Source organism: Lynx rufus, unplaced genomic scaffold (assembly GCF_022079265.1).
Source record: "Lynx rufus isolate CCGP_SWC_20201006 ecotype Redwood Valley unplaced genomic scaffold, mLynRuf1.p SCAF_8, whole genome shotgun sequence".
NCBI lineage: Eukaryota > Metazoa > Chordata > Mammalia > Carnivora > Felidae > Lynx > Lynx rufus.
In genome coordinates, this window is record NW_025814896.1 from 108,855,561 (window position 1) to 108,873,153 (window position 17,593).

The following is a 17,593-nucleotide window of genomic DNA, read 5'->3' on the forward strand; positions in this document are numbered from 1 at the left end:
TCAGCAGCCCTCCCCTTCCCTGCCCCTTCCTTTCCCCTTTTAGGTGTATTTTAGGTACATCTTCCCTATTCCTTTCATTCTTAACCTCTGGTAGAATGAAAAATAGTTTCATCATATCAGTGTTCATATCATCAGTTAATAATCTGATTAAACCATAGGATGAATGAATTTTTTGTGTAATTTGATATGTTATACCACTTACCCTAATACACAACAAAGAGTCTTTTCTCTGTTAAAGGAATTTTAGGTATGAAGAGCATGCAGGAGAGAATGTATAAGACATGGGAAGCTTAAAAATGACCCGTCCACATTTTCTCTCTTCCAAGTGGATAGTCCCAAGGAGCCTGGCCCTGGCTAATGAGGCCTGTTGCCAGAGTTCAAAGATACTAGACTTACAGTATAGTCTCCCTCAAGACTTCACGCCCTTCCCACTTTCCCCTTAAGCTCCCTGAGCTCTCTGTAGGCTCTTACTCTCCTCCCTGAATCTTAACCCAGCTCTCCTTCCCCTGCCTCTCTGCTCCAAGACCCTGTGGATATTTTGTTTCTGTATTTGACATTGTTGTGGTTAGTATTTATGATGTTGCTTTTCTACACTCTTACAAGATGTGCTCAAAAACACTTTTATCCTTTATCCTCCTCTTCATGACATTTTTGACAGTTTTTGATTTATTAGACTACATTTTCATCATAAAAGTTGTAAGTTAAAGACCTCCCCAGCAAACAATTATGTACTTACTACCAACCAGGCACAGTGCTGTTTAAGGAGACAGAAATGAGTAAGATATGGTCACTGCCCTCAAGGACCATCACCAACAGCAACTGGATGTAAAGCTTTTAGACAGGAGTCCTCTTCTGTTAATGACTTAACACGTGATTATTAGAAACTAAATAGAAATATTCAGAATCTCTTGGTTTTCTTATTTGCTCACACACACACACACAAAGAAGCACTATTTTTTACTGTACTGCTCTTACCACATTTCAAAGAGAATTATTTTAAATGTTTTACCTTATTAAAAATATGACAGATTTAGGGGCGCCTGGGTGGCTCAGTCGGTTCAGCATCTGACTTCGGCTCAGGTCATGATCTCGCGGTCCGTGAGATTGAGCCCTGTGTCAGGCTCTGTGCTGACAGCTCAGAACCTGGAACCTGTTTCGGATTCTGTGTCTCCCTCTCTCTGACCCTCCCCCGTTCATGCTGTTTCTCCCTGTCTGAAAAATAATAAATAAACTTTAAAAAAATATATATATATGACAGATTTTATCCAAAGCCTCTCCCCAGGTAAGGGGAAAGCTTCTAAAGAGAGGGGGTTTGGGGATTGTTGATGAAGAAGTGTCTGTACCCATGGGATGGAGGCACTCTGGCAGTCACAGGGAAGGAAGGAATACGGGAACAACAGGTGCACATAGAGCTTCACCTTCTAGCCACAAGGACCACATTGTGTTTTCTAACACTTGTATGTGTGTGTATTTTCTGACACTTTTAAGAATAATAGTTATGGTGGACCTGTTTCACCTGTTTTTCTCCAGAATTTATTTTCTTCAGAATTTACATGTTGCCAGATTAAAAAATAAATCAAATTCAGTAGCTTTGTTAAATACTACCAATACTAACCTTGGGGGAAATTAAATGAAATTACAGCCCATTCATGAGAGCAACAAAATCTAAAACATACTAAGAGTGGACTTACTACCGTATGGATAAGACCCATATTTTTTGAAAAACAACCTTTTCTGTTGTGAGGAATATCATCAGCACCTCTGAACTCCCCATGGCACCCCATCCACTAGGAGTCAGCTCCCTTATTTTCCATTTTCACTGTATAAACGTACACCCCTAAGCCCCTAAAATTAATTTTACCTGATTCTTCCCCAGTATCTAAGTGGAGTCATAAAGTATGTATTCGTTTGTGTCTGGCTTTGGTGCAGCATCAGATTTGTGTAGTTGTTGGATATGGTTCTAGTTTGTTCATTTTCATTGCTCTGTGACTTCCCATTGTGCGAATAGGCCGTAACTTTATCTAGCTGTTGTTGATGGGTATTTGAGTTACTTCCAGTTTTTTGTTATTTGAACAATATTGCTGTGAACATGTTTGCATCATGTCTCCTGTGCCTGTGTGTGCTCGTATTCTCTAGAAAGGATAAGAGTATTGCAGGGCCCTGACACTCACAGATAATGTAGTCAGCCAGCATGGCCTTCCCTGCTTATGCTCCCATCACTTGGTGAGCACTCGTCTGCTCCTCCTGGTAATACTTGTTACTGTCACTTGTTTCATTTTAGTCAGGGGGATATGGATCTTATCTCGTGGTTTAATTTCCTGATTACTGAGGATGTTAATGTTCTCCATCTATTTTCCCAAACTTACAAAATACGAATTTATTTAGTCTCTTGGTTGCAATGTAAGAATAATTTTGAAATTATGTAAAAGTAAAATTGGTTGCATCATAAGTGAGTTAATGAATAGCATCACTTGCACCAAGAAGCTAAATTTCTCTTACTTATGGGGTTTTTTTTACTGTCCACACTTATAAGAGGAGTGTTTCTTGCTAATTAGCATTTCTGTGCTCTCATCCATGTTTGCTCAGTTGGATAAGAAAGCAGGGAAATATAACTGAAGCAGCATCCAATGGGGAGACAGGAGACTTTGCAACAAAGTCTGGGGGACCCTGGGCCAGTCCCCAGATTTCTGGATCTCAGTTGCCACCTGGGTTGGACAGGTGATTTATAAGTTCCCTTCTAGCCCTAATGTCTTAAAATTGTGTGATTTTTAACTTAACAACATTTTACAGTGTTAAACCTCAAATCAAATACTTTATAATTTGTGTTTTTCTACATACCCAGAGTTTCTGTGACAACAAGCAGTCCTAATAGTAGAGAGTTATTTTCCATGTGTTTGTAGAAGTAAAAATTCTTAGTGCTCTCGTGACACTATTTGGCTTCCGTTTTCCTTTGTTTAATGTCCTTTTGTTTCTGTGTCTAGCACATAGATTTTCCTATACCTTGTCCGCTTCGAGTGTTCGAAATGCTGGTAGTTCCCGAACAGGAGTACCCTCTCGTCTGTGTTGGCGTCAGCAGAGGGAGAGACTTCAACCAGGTGGTTCGATTTGAAACTGTCAACCCAAATTCTACCTCTTCGTGGTTTACAGAGTCAGGTTTGTGACTTTTACTGAGTTATTAAGGCCAGTACATATCAGTGGTTCCCAAACAGGAGTATGGATCAGAATCCCCCGGGGGCCTGCTGGCCCCCCACTGCCAGAGTTCATCTGGTAGATCTGGAGCAAGGCCTGAGAAGTTGCTCTTCTGTGTGCTCCCGGCTGATGCCGGTGATGCTGACACAGGCACCGCCCTGTCCACTGCACATACACAGGCCTCAGGCTGAGGAAAGATGATCTAAATAAAAGCAAAAACTGCATTGAGTCTATTTTCCATCATATTCTGGTAATTGAGACACAGGTACTATGCAATCACTTTAATGAATTTTTTAATGATTCGTAATTAAGATATAAATATAGCTAAACAAAAATATTTGAGGGTGCTTGAAAATCATTCTTTTGTATAATTTGTTTTCTTAAATTTTGATCTGCGTTGCCCAGTGGTGTAGCAGATCCTTTTTTCATACTAGTATCTTGGGAAATATTATTTCCAATTAATTATCTTTTTACAGAAATTTGATTATAGTTTGAAACCTCCAATCTTGTTGGTGTAGTCAGTACATACCGGTAAAACTTATGTTTCGTGGTAAATAAATCTGATTCAACTTTTTACACTTTAAAAAAAGTGACCTGAATGGTCTTTTTTTTCCTGATTTTTAAAGCACTGTGTTTATTATGGAGCTCCTTTTGATTTTTTTCCCCTTTAAAAATAACACTGCACAATGTTTTGCTGTAAAATAGACAGTGGCCATTTAAGAAGGCAATTTCATTATTTTTTTAATGTTTTATTTATTTTTGAGAGACAGAGAGAGAGAGAGAGAGAGAGAATGAGCGGGGGAGGGGAGGAGGAGGAGGCAGAGAGAAAAGACACAGAGTCTGAAGCAGGCTCCAGGCTCTGAGCTGTCAGCACAGAGCCAGACGTGGGGCTCGAACTCATGAACCATGAGATCGTGATCTGAGCCGAAGTCGGACGCTTAACCAACTGAGGCACCCAGGCACCCCAAGAAGGCAATTTTTAAAGGTCTTGCAGAGGCCTTTTGTCAGGGTCTTTGGGTTCTTAGGGAAATATTAAGAAGACAATTGGCCGATAAATATTGATTAGTCAGGAGTTTGTTGGAAGCCTAAAAGAGTGTTCACAAAAAGAAAAAAACTTAGAGTTGTGGGTCTTTGACACTGAAAAAAAGTCATCGCAAACACATTCACAAAAACCTAGAGACAATTACATGACTTCCTGAAGCCCAGGAAACTTGAAACAGCTTTCCTTTAAGGACACATTGTTGAAGGAAAACATGGCTGGCCCTTGACAATGTGATGTGGCTTCCTTGGCTCCCTCGAATTCTCTGTTCTGCATTCTCTCTTAGACACCTATCTACCCTTTCAGACAGCAGGTACACTCCTGCTTTCCTGATCTCTTCCTCCCTGCTTAATAGGCATTGTTGGGTGATTGATATTTTATTGTTAGTGGATTTCAGTTAATACCTTATTTCTCCCAAGCATTTTAATTTTAAATCCTTTTCTACTAATTGTTGAATGAAGGGCCTGATTTCTGCGCAGAAGAATTTTGTACAGCTGTGTGAGTACCTTCATTCTAAGGAGCTTCTGATTTCATTCTCTTACTGTAATGAAATCACTTTATTAGGAGTTGGATTTTTTTGTTTTTTGGAAGTTTTTTTTTGTGAATTAACATTAGATTTCCTTTTTTCTTTTTTAATATAATTTATTGTCAAATTGGCGAACATACAGTGTGTAATGTGTGCTCTTGGTCTCTGGGGTAGATTCCCGTGCTTCATCGCTTACCTATAACACCCAGTGCTCATCCCAACAATAGAAACTAAGTATGATAACTACAGTTCATCTCTGGTTTTGAGATGCTAAGGTAAAAATTGAATGAGAGAAAGTATGGTTAGAGTTTTGCATCATATGAAATTCTGAGTCATTGGTTTCCTAAACTTTGTTGCACTGTACAGCCCACCTGGGAAGTTTTAAAACTCCTGATACCTCAAGTCACATATGCCATCAATTAAATAAGAATATCTAGACGTGGCAGCTAGGCATCAGTATTTTGTAAAGATCTCCGGGTGATTCTAGTGTTTGGTAACTAATTGATACAAGCAGTTGGTAAAACCTTATTTTCCTGACTTTCTCTCTGGTATGCTAGCCTGGCTTCCTGAACTGAAGTCGATTGTATAGATATGTTCAGATTGTTAATTTTCACCCACGTATGTAAGAGCTACAAAGATCTGATTTCCAGGAGGCCTGTTCCGTGTCCTTTCAGCTCTGGTTGGTTACAGACGTACCAGGTCTAAAATACATTTGAAGGTCTAACAGCAGGCCTTGGATGTCCTAAGACTAATACTATAGGAAGTAGAAAACAGTAACTGTAGGTCATCAGACCCACTCTCAAGGACACGTAAGGCCAGAAACAAAGGCCTGTAGATCAGCAGTTTCAGTTTTGATGTTCGTACAAAGTTTGGGGTAGCCTACTTTTCACTTCGTGGAAAATCATTTAAACATTCTCAGTTTGGGGGTGCCTGGTTAGCGTCCAACTCTTGATTTCGGCTCAGGTCAGGATCTCGCAGTTCATGGGTTTGGACCCCACATTGGTCTCTGCACTGATGTCATGGAGCCTGCTTGGGATTCTTGTCTCTCCTTCTCTCTACCCCTCCTCCACTTGTGCTTTCTATATAGATACAGATACAGATCTATATCATATATATGTGTGTGTATATATATGTATATATATGTATATATTTATTTATTGATAAATAAATATAATATTTTTTTCAAAAGCATTCTCGGGGCGCCCACATGGCTCAGTCAGTTGAGCGTCCAACCTCGGCTCAGGTTATAATCTTGCGATTCGTGAGTTCGCACCCTGCGCCGGGCTCTGTGCTGACAGCTCAGAACCTGGAGCCTGCTTCAGATTCTGTGTCTCCCTCTCTCTGCCCCCACCCATGCGCATATGCACGCTCTCGCTCACTCTCTCTCTCTCTCTCTCTCAAAAGTAAACAAACATTAAAAAACAATTACAAAAAAATTCCCAGTTTATAAGAACTTTGATAAATCTTAATTAAAAAAATGATGCCTGTTTGCATTTTGATAATATTTCATACTTCTCAAAATACTTCAGTATTTCTTTTAACTCATTTGTACTTGAAGTGATTTGTTTGTCCTTCTGATTCATTCACTCAGTAAATAATTATTGCATGTGGTGCTGGACACTACCATGTGATATACAAAGCAGTCCCTGGCTTTCTGAGCTTAAAAGCAGAAATCAGTCATAACTATAATATAGAGGATTAGACTCCTGATTTCACATATGAGTGAAAATAATGACATCACCAGCAGTAATGACAATAGTTAGCATTCCAGTGAGCCCTGACTTCCTTCCGCACTTGCATCAGAGTTTAGACCCAAGCAGCCTGGCTCAGCCAGTACATATGTATAGCTAAAAATTTAAGTCTGTTTCAGATTCAGTGATGTTCAGAATTCTTGTTTTTAGGTCTCTGTGCTTTCAAAATTACTTTTTTTATGTCAGTTTATTGAGTTTGTTTGTGTTACAGATAGCCCACAGACAAGTGTTACTCACGTAACCCAATTGGAGAGAGATACCATTCTTGTATGCTTGGATTGTAAGTTTTTATTTATGAACATCTTATTTTAACACCTTCCTTTTATCTTAGTTTCTGAGTGACTCTCCCCCTCCCCGTCTCTAGGTTGTATAAAAATAGTAAATCTCCAAGGAAGATTAAAATCTAGCAGAAAATTATCATCTGAGCTCACCTTTGATTTCCAGATTGAATCAATAGGTAAGTGCAAGTTTTGTATTTCTGGTTTGATTGCAGTAAGAGCTGCTTAAAATATCTTACCTGATAATTATCTGAGATTATAGAAATATATTACTAAGAATACATTTTTTACAATACAGGGTATAATGAATATGAAGTCAACATCAGTCTTCACTTTTATACATTCTCTAAAATAGTTTAATAACTGACATCTAGAAATAATGTTGTCCTCCTTACAGATTTGACATTTCAAAAGAAATACATACCATTTTTCATAACACAGGAATTTCCATTTCCTCCAAACTCTTGTGGAGTTTCCCTATAAGTACTTTAAAATTTAGTACTTAGCGTACTCTGTTGTACTTCTGCTGTTGTATCTGCTGACCAGAGCAAAATGTGAAAATGGCAAGAAGGAGATTCCATTATCTCATTCTCACATTTTGCTGGACTACGGTGTTTTCTGAAAAAGGATTTCTTATATATTCAGTATTCTAAAATTATTACATTCCAGGGGCATGTGGATGACTTAGTTATCTGACTCTTGATTTTGGCTCAGGTCATGATTTCATGATCATGAGATCCAGCCCTGTGTTGGGCTCTGCACTGGGCATGGAGTCTGCTTGGGATTCTCTTCTTCCCTCCCTCTCTGCTCTTTTCTCTCTGTTTCTCTTTCTGTCTCTCTCTCTGCTCTTCTCTGTTTCTCTTATTTATTATTATTAAATAATAAATTTATCTATTAAATTAAATAAGTAAATATTAAAATGATTACATTCCAGAAAAATGAGGTAAAAATGATCACAGATGGTACTGGGAATATGAATGAGAGTTAATTCAGTATTTAACTAGGCACAATTTTTTTGCTCTTCATTATCAATGAAAGATATTTGCACATATATAAAGAGGGTAGGGCCAAGGACAGATAGTTCATTTGTTTTATTCCTGGTTCCGCTTTTACGGTCTCCTCCAAGTAGAATGCCCTTCTTCCAGCAAGCAAATGCTGATAATAAAATGAGAGAAATCTCTTCACGATTTTCAAGTGGAATCTGTGCGGGACGCCTGGGTGGCTCAGTTGGTTAAGCGTCTGACTTTGGCTCAGGTCATGATCTCACGGTTTGTGGGTTCAAGGCCCACATCAGGCTCTGTGCTGACAGCTCAGAGCCTGGAACCTGCTTCTGATTCTGTGTCTCCCTCTCTCCTGTGTCTGCCCCTCCCCTGCTCCTGCTCTGTCTCTCTCTGTCTCTCAAAAATAAAAAAAGTTAAAAAAAAATTTTTAATATATATAAATAAAAATAAATAAAATGGAATCTGTGCTTAAAAACTCATAGCCAAAGCCAAAGAATAAGATAAATAAAGAACAGAAACTCAAAGCAATATGTAGGCCTGCTGTGCTTCTTCTGATAAAGAAGACTAAAAGTATCCTGTAGGAAGTGGGAGCCAGAGCCTGGCTCCTTGCTTGAGGTGCCTAGTAATCAAGACTCTCCCCACATAAAGCCTGACAGCCTTATAGGAGACTGCTATCCACCCTTAAAAAGAAATAATCCCTATCCTATACAGACTATTTCAGATTACTGACAAAGAAGGAATGCTGAACAAATCAGTGTTTAACACTGATACTAAAATCAAGCAAGGTTAGTATAGAAAACAAAAGAATCCATTCTCATGAAAGCAGAATTTGAACAAATCTGAAACAAAATAGTAAATAGAACACACCATCAAGTATAATAGAGTTTATTTCAGGAAAGTAAAGGTGGTTCAGTATCAGAAAACTTGTTTATGTAATATATAATATAGCACATTAAATATTAAAAGCAAAAAGTCACATAACTTTCAGTAGATGCACAAAAAAGCATTGAGTAAAATCCAGATCATTCATGATTTAAGAAAAAACTTCTCAGCAACTTAGCAATAAAAGGAAATGTTCTTCATCTAGGAAAGCCTATTAAAAATATTCATGTTTGGGGCTCCTGGGTGGTTAGGTTGGTTGGGCATCCGACCCTTGATTTTGGCTCAGGTCATGATCTCATGGTTCATGGGATCGAGCTCCAAGTCTTGCTCTGTGCTGACAGTGTGGAGCCTTCTTGGGATCCTTCTTGGGATTCTCTCTCTCCCTTTCTGCTTCTCCCTCATGCACATGTGCATACTCTCTCAAGTAAATAAACTTTTAAAAAATATACTTAAAAAATAATAAAAAAAATATTCATGGTTTCATGGTCAGATTCTGCCATTAAAGTCGAGAACAAGATAAGAATATGTGCTATCATCACATTTGACATTGTCTTACTAGACAAGGAAACTATGAGGATTAGAAAAAAGTAAAAGATCCTTTTTTGCTGATGATATGATTATATGGACTGTATAGCTCTCTGAGTAAACTGCTGGAATTAGTAAGAGAATTCAGAGTTGCTAGATATGACTCACACCAATAAATAGCTTTTTGATATGCCAGTAAGGATCTCACTGACGATGGCAATAAAATAAGAAATTTGGAAATAAATGTAATCAAAATATGTTTAAGACCATTATCTAGGAAATTCCAAGTTATTGTTTGAAAGCATAAAAGATTTGAACAAGTGAAGAACTATACCGTGTCTGTGAATATGAGAAAGGTGTCAGTTCTTTATAAGTTAAACCACAAATTTGGTTCGTTTAAATAAAAATCCCGGGGCGCCTGGGTGGCTCAGTTGGCTAAGCATCTGGCTTTGGCTCAGGTCATGATCTCGCGGTCCCTGAGTTCGAGCCCCGCGTCTGGCTCTGTGCTGACAGCTTGGAGCCTGGAGCCTGATTCGGATTCTGTGTCTCTCTCTCTCTGCTCCTCCCCTGGTTACTCTGTGTCTCTCTCTCAGAAATAAATAGACATTAAAAAACATTTTTTTTAAATCCCAATAAAGTGATTTGTGCCACATGATAAGCTGATCTAAAAATTCATGTGACACACAAAAATAAATTCAAAATGGATGAAAGACCTAAATGTGAGACCGGAAACCGTCAGAATCCTAGAGGAGAAAACAGGCAGCAACCTCTTTGACCTCAGCCACAGCAACTTCCTACTTGACATGTCTCTGAAGGCAAAAGTGAACTATTGCAACCTCATCAAGATAAAGAGCTTCTGCACAGCAAAGGAAACAATCAACAAAACTAAAAGGCAACCAACGGAATGGGAGAAGGTATTTGCAAATGACATACCAGATAAAGGATTAGTATAAAAAATCTATAAAGAACTTACCAAACTCAGCACCCGAAAAACAATCCAGATGTGAAGAAATAAGCAGAAGACACGAATTGACACTTTTCCAAAGAAGACATCCATTTGGCAGACATATGAAAAGATGCTCAATATCACTCATCATCAGGGAAATATAAATCAAAACCACAGTGAGATACCACCTCACACCGGTCTGAGTGACTAAAACTAACAACTCAGGAAACATCAGGTGTTGGCGAGGATATGGAGAAAGGGGAACCCTCTTGCTGTGTTGGTGGGAATGCAAACTGGTGTATCCACTCTGGAAAACAGTGTGGAGGTTCCTCCAAAAATTAAAAATAGAACTGCCCTACGGCCCAGCAATTGGACTACTAGGAATTTATCCAAAGGATACAGGAGAGCTTATTCAAAGGGACATGTGCACCCCAGTGTTTGTAACAGTGCTATTAACAATAGCCAAATTAAGGAAAGAGCCCAAATGTGCTTCAACTGATGAATAGATTAAGAAGATGTGGGGTGTGTATGTATATATGTGTATATATATATATACATACACACATACATACATACATACACAATCGAATACTACTCAGCGATGGAAAAGAATGAAATCTTGGCATTTGCAACAATGTGGATGGAACTAGAAGGTATTATGCTAACCAAACTAAGTCAGTAAGAGAAAGATCTCATGATTTCACTCATATGTGGAATTTGAGAAACATAACAGATGATCATAGGGGAAGGAAGGATATAAATAGAAAGGGAGGCCAACCATAAGAGACTCTTAAATACAGAGAACAAACTGATGGTTGATGGGCATTAAGGAGGGTGCTTGTTGGGATGAACACTGGATGTTGTGTGTAAGTGATGAATCACTGGAATCTATTCCTAAAGCTAAGACTATACCGTATGTTAACTAACTTAAGAATAAATTTCTTTAAAAAAAAAAAAAGGAAAAAAAATAAAAATTCATGTGAAAGAGTCAAAGGCCAAGAACAGTAAAATAAATTTGGATGAATACTTGCCCTACTCAGTATTGGAACTTTTATAAAGCTATAGTGATTAAGACAGTGTGGGATCAGACGGATAAAAAAGTAGAAGAGTGGCACCAGAAGAGAAGGCTCAGAAGTGGACCTACATGTAAATGGAAATTTATAGCATAAATATGTCAATGGAAAATGGTGGACTGTTCAGCAAATGATGGTGATGCAATTGCTTATCTGTAGGAAATAAAATTAGATGTCTTCCTCACTGAATACACACAAAAATATGTATTAAATATGTAAATATTAAAAGCAAAACTAAAATTTTTAAAAAGTATGCCTGTGTCCCATTAATTCTGTTTCTAGAATTAGAAAAATTTGCACATGTATTAAAGAAGAGGTACAGAATGTTTATTACAGATCAAAAACTTAGAATCAGTTCAAATGTTCACCATACCCCATGTATGAAAGTCGGAAACATTTGATACAAAGTTTGATATTGTGTAGTAATAGTAAAAACATGCATGAGAATGACAAGCATCAAATTTATAATAGTGGATACGTCAGGGAGAAAGGAAGGCCTGGAATGGTCGGGGCCAGCTGCTCGGGCTGTACTCAGGTGCTGGCTGAATTTGGTTGTATTTTAAACGAAAGGCATATAATGGCAAAATGTCAGGATTTGAGAGTTGAATGGTAGATACATATGTTTCTGTGCTCTTCTCATGTTTTTCGGTATGTTTGAAATATTTTGTAATGTCATTTTCTCAAAACAAAAAATTTCTGTAACAAAACAATATTTTCAATGAATCTTCTTTTTTCTTGCCAAAAGATGAATCAGTTCTGTCTGGTATATGCATATTTTTAATTTCAAAAGTAAAGATGCCATGTAAACATGGAATAGTGACATTAGTTCTTAGTGGAAGTACTGCTGTGCAAGATAGAGGGACAGAATGATGCTTATCAGTTGAACTTTTGTACTATTAACAGTAACTGAGCTGTTCTTGCCTGCTAGTTTGCCTACAAGACAGTGTGCTAGCTTTCTGGAAACATGGAATGCAAGGTAGAAGTTTTAGATCTAATGAGGTAAGTAGTCTTTTAAAAATTATGTCCATTAAATAGGCATGAAACTATCAGATTCTACTTCAAACAATTTTCTTTAACTTTGCAAAGTTCCTAATGGATATGAGGAATACTTGATATGCTCGCTGTTGATGTTCAATGTATTCAGTCTGGTGACGAGGTTCATAGCGTGTGCTCTGCAGCCACCTCTCTTTCTGCATTCACCCAAACGACTTCAGTGCGCATTTTGTGTGATACTCACTTTTATATTCGGGACAAGAATTTCCTAATACTGCTAAAAGTGATTTCCTCGCAGCTCTCCCAACTCTCCCAGCCCATCCCTTGGAACAAGAGTGCAGATGCTGGCTCTCCCCGTCTTGAGGCACCATTTCTACTTTGGATTTCAGAAATGATGACCAGAGCAGGCTTATAAGTCAAGGATCCCACATTCCTCTCCAGCCACCTTGCCTCCTATTTCTCTTACCCTCCTTCACTTGGCATTTATAAGATTCTTTGCCCCTTTTTCTTCCTACCTAAATTTAACTCCAGGAACGATTTAACTCGCAAGTCTTGTGAGTCAGTTCAGCTCACCATTTCCACCAGAGAGTGCTGGGGTTACAGACATTGTACTTGGCCCCGAGAATATTATAGGCAAGTGAAACCAGAAACTCTCCCAGTACCCCCAAATCAGTCTCAGCAGTATAACTTTCACTTGAACATTAGAGGGAAACGAAAACCTTCAGCTCCTCAAGCAAGAAAGCTCGTTTATGCCCCAGTCTGTCATTCTGAGCTCAGAGCATTTCTGCTAACCAAGTGGGCAGTGTAGTAGAGCGACCGTCAGCATGAATTCCAGAGTTGCGACACCAGGTTCGTTTCTCCGCCCTGCAGTTTAGTACGTGTAGCCGTGGCGTGTCACTTAGCTCCTTTTCATTTTCAAATGGGAGATAACAATCATACTTATTACTTCATGGGATGATTAAGGGAAAGGAAACATGCGATGTGATTGGCATAATGCCTGATTTACATTAAGTATTCGATAAAAATCCAAGGGGCGCCTGGCTGGCTCTGTCGGTACAGCATTCGACTTTTGATCTTAGGACTGTAAGTTTGAGCCCCACGTTGAGTTGCAGAAGTTACTTAAAAATAAAATCTTAGAGAAAATACAGTTTGGGCTAATACGTTCCTAGCAGTAATTCCCACAAGAGGGTTCACTTCTCAGGAAGATGTTTTAAAATCATCTGTGGAAATTGAACAGGGAATTAAGAACAGTCAACAACTAATAAACACTAGGCAGAGAAAGAAAAGCACCATAGGCAGCATACAAGAGAACAGTTTTTACAAAAAGACAAGGTTGCCCCCAAAATCACCTGAGGGGCTTCTTCAAAGTGCGCCGGTAGCCCTTACTGAGTACTGCTTGTCCAAAAACATGTCGGAGATCAGTCATGAGCACGATTACTGAAGTGAGCATGTTGTATCCTTCAGGTGTGCTGGGTTCCAAAAGAGTTGAGAATCCCTGATGTTTCCAGAATAACTAATTGTAGAGGTACTAATGCAATGGGGAGAAGTTACTGCCATTATAATTTGAAATGCTTCGCATTCAATAAGCAAAAGGAGTGGGTTTTTCTTTCTTCTGTAGACATATCTTTAACTCTCCAGCTGGTAATCGGTCACACTGAAGACTTCCTGAAGGCTGTATGCCATCAGAAAACACTATTTCAAGAGACTGGGGCGGGGGTGGGGGGCGGTGGATATGGGAAAGAAAAATCCTCTGTTGAGCACTCCCTTAGCTAGGCATTATACCCACTGATACTTTTAAGAATACTGCACAAGACTACCGCAGAGTAGATATTTTCTCTCCTGTTTTGCAGAAGACAAAACCATTTGCAACAAAATTACGTACCTTGCCCAGTGTCATAGCTAGTAAGTGGGATTCAAATTCCAGTCTTGAGTTCGTCCCATCATGCCACACTGCAGCCTTTTAAAAGTAAAAGGGCCCGATCAAAGTGGCCTGCTGCTGCAGTGGCCTTGCTGTTAGCATTAACCTAACTGACAAAAGGTTTTTGTTAAATAAATGGACTGGGTGCTTGCTTTTAAAGTTTTCCCTTGAGGTCTAGAATTTTGTTTTGTTTTGTTATGTTTTTATTTAACTTCCGGTTAGCTAACATACAGTGTAATAATAGTTTCGGGAATAGAATTTAGCAGTTCATCACTTACATGTAACACCCAGTACTCATCCTCATCGTAACAAGTGCGCTCCTTAGTATCCACCACCCATTTAGCTCCTCCCCCCGCCCACCTCCCCTCCAGCAACCTCAAGGTCTGTAATTTAATAAGTACATGGTTTTCCTATTCTCCTATTTTAGGATTTATTCAAAATTAGCCATGTTTTTCCTAGGCTAACAAATTGACGTATCTCTGTGCTGACTTAACAAGTTAACAGTCATAGAGGGATCTGTTTTCATCTTAGGAATTATGTTTCTTTTCGATAGAGTTATAAATTAAATGCCCATATAAGATTTTGTGCCTTTAACTTTGGAAATTAAATTTATATTTTAATTGAACAGGTAACACAAGAAATTTCAGATAACACAAGAATTTTTAGGCTGCTTGGATCCGACAGGTATGGAAAGGGGTTGTACTAAAAACATAGTACTAAATGTGTTTTATAAAATCCAGCATGAAACTGATTTCATTTTCAAGGGAATTGAAATTTCTACAGTAATATATTCAACATTGTATTTTTCACACCAAAGAATCCCCAAGTCAGGAAGTTATAAAGCCTTTGAGAATGTACCTGCTGTTCCAAGTAACAGGAATATATAGATCTGTCAGTACTAATTTTGCATTACGGTGCTGTCCAAAGCGTGATTTACAGCACAAGAAAGAAGAAATACCATATGCTGACAAATAAAACTTTTTGGTTTTAGCGCCAGATAGAATTTTTAGGTTCTATTCTGATATATTTCCTGTTTCTTGAATGACAGATTGTTCTATACTTTATGAGAATTAAGTTCCCCCAAATTATTCCAAACACAGGTTTACCCACCCCCTGCTCCCTGACTCTTAAAACAGCACTGGCTTAGAGGTGGGAGGTGGTGGGCAGCAAAATTACTTACCGGAGCTGGAATTGGTTCTTTAACTATAATGATTTGCAAATGATGGTCTGCCCACAAATCAAATAAACAGTGTTTTATAGAGGCATAAAATGAAGAAGTAATGGAAACTGTCTGCTGACATTAGTTTTCAAGAATAACTTTGTTCTGCTACATGTTTTTTTGTTTATTACTTTTAGGGTCGTGGTTTTGGAAAGTAGGCCAACTGATAACCCCACAGCAAATAGCAATTTATACATCCTGGCGGGTCATGAAAACAGTTACTGAGAAATGTTGTGCTTTGACAGTTAACGCCAGAAAAGAAGGACACTACCGCGGCAACATTAACGAATGCTTGAAGCTGTACAAAGGCTGCAGTGACCTGGCTTCAGTTACTTGTAATTTATTGTGGCATGAGACAAGATGGGGGAAATTTCTGTTTTAAGTGGTATGGATATATTTAGCATATTGAACCACACAAGTGCTTAATTCATTGTTAATGTAATCTTTGTACATATAGGCAGTATTTTTCTGTGAAACTTCATATTGCTGAAGACATACACTAAGAATTTATGTAGATAATGTACTTTTATGAGATGTACAAGTGAGTGTCTTATCTGTACAGATGTAAATGTTGATGAAAAATGCAATTGGGGTTAATATTTTAAGAATTCTTTAGTATATTCTTGGGTGTGGCTATATTACAAAACGGGATGCTGGCAATGAAACAGTACATTTAACACTATTGTATTTTTATTATATGTAATTTAGTAATATGAATATAAATCTTGTAACTTCCAAATTGTAATGGAGGCTATAATCATTTTATAATCTTGTTTTTAATTTTAATGCAAGTACACTGGTGTTTATATTTGCACAGAGTATTGATACGTGATGTATTAAGTCACAAAAGTAAGCTGTGACAATGTCAATATGCATTTGGCCCCACAACATCTTTTTTAAATGTCTTTGGATTGTTTTGTATGTGAAACAAACCAATTAACCACCTGTTGTAGTAACTGGTCTTTTTATATTTAAGCAGAATCCTGTAAGATTGTTTGTGCTTAAAAATATACCTTTGAAAAAATTTTGAATCAGAGAATAGCGGTACCGATAATAGTGACGCTGCAATTGTTGTCAGAATTACAGTGTGCACAAAGAATAAATCAGCGTTATTAGAGTCCACACTAAACATTTCATATAGTCACGTTGAAGAACTGTAACATTCCATCGAGTGGAGTGGTTCAAATTTCTAGTGGGATTTTTACTTTGGTTGGCCTTATTTTATGCTCGTTTTCCTATTTCTTTTGACTTAGAGTATTAATACATGGCCAAAATAATTTAGTTACTACCTCATATAAACAATATAATGGTTACTACACATCACAGGAACTTAGCTTTGGTTTAAAGTCATTTTTGATTGCTTTTTTCCAATGGAATATGTATATACCAAGTTTTAGCAAAAATGCACACTCTGGCTCTTTTTTGGTATATGTTCTTTATATTTTAATGTGGGTATATACACTAGGAACAAACTAAATTGTGATTTATGGTCTTCACTTATTTTAATTGATAATGCTTTTAAATATGTTTTTGATTGTACATAGTGTAAAATAAACATGTTTTTTAACACACGGTTGTACAGTAGCTTGTTATCTGGCTTAATCTGTATAGAGTAAGACTAAAATATATTAAGGAGAAAAAAACGTTTACTTATTCTGCATACCCATTCTGGTCCCTCCGATCATATTTTTATTTGATCTGTCATCTCAGTTTCATAAAGGGGCATCATCTATAGAATCTTCAACTTTCTGATGAGGAAGATCAAAACATCCATAGTCTTAGGAAGCAGGTGTCGGCAAACATTCCTCATCCCAATCCTGCTCACCATCTGCTTTTTGTAAATAAGGTTTTATTGGAACACCACACCACATACTCGTTTATGTGTTGTCTGTGGCTGGATTTGCTGTACAGTGACTGAGGTGAGTGGTTCCGAGAAAGCTGTATGGCTTACAGAGCCTTAAATATTTACCAACTGGCCCTTTATAGAAAATGTTGCCGACTCTTGGGTTACAGAAAGGAAGGGGACAGTGTTGGGGAATGCAGTTCTGGAGGTTAAGGAAGGGGACACTTGGGTGGGAAGAACTGGATTGTGTGTCATGAGGCGCCATTTCTACTCTTGCTAGTCTCACTACCCTTCTCTGTGACTTTAGGTAATTTACTTGACTCTAGAACAGTTTCCTTATTTAAAAACATGACTCTAAGTCATATAGGTATAACATTATCATCAGTTTGTTGAAAAACAGAGACTCATGG

The 17,593-nt window shown here is 38.0% G+C and overlaps 1 protein-coding gene across 2 annotated transcripts in view; it reads left to right on the forward strand.

Moving 5' to 3' along the window:
* MAP4K3 (mitogen-activated protein kinase kinase kinase kinase 3) overlaps nucleotides 1–16,902 on the forward strand; it is a 204,299-nt gene extending 187,397 nt beyond the window's left edge. For both annotated transcript variants that reach the window (XM_047068836.1, XM_047068837.1), the window contains 6 exons: nucleotides 2,982–3,153; nucleotides 6,717–6,785; nucleotides 6,870–6,962; nucleotides 12,139–12,209; nucleotides 14,750–14,805; nucleotides 15,478–16,902. In XM_047068836.1, the coding sequence (XP_046924792.1) occupies nucleotides 2,982–3,153; nucleotides 6,717–6,785; nucleotides 6,870–6,962; nucleotides 12,139–12,209; nucleotides 14,750–14,805; nucleotides 15,478–15,565 (549 nt within the window). In that variant the 3' untranslated portion in view covers nucleotides 15,566–16,902. The remainder of the gene's footprint in view (nucleotides 1–2,981; nucleotides 3,154–6,716; nucleotides 6,786–6,869; nucleotides 6,963–12,138; nucleotides 12,210–14,749; nucleotides 14,806–15,477) is intronic.
* The last annotated feature ends 691 nt before the right edge of the window (nucleotides 16,903–17,593 follow it).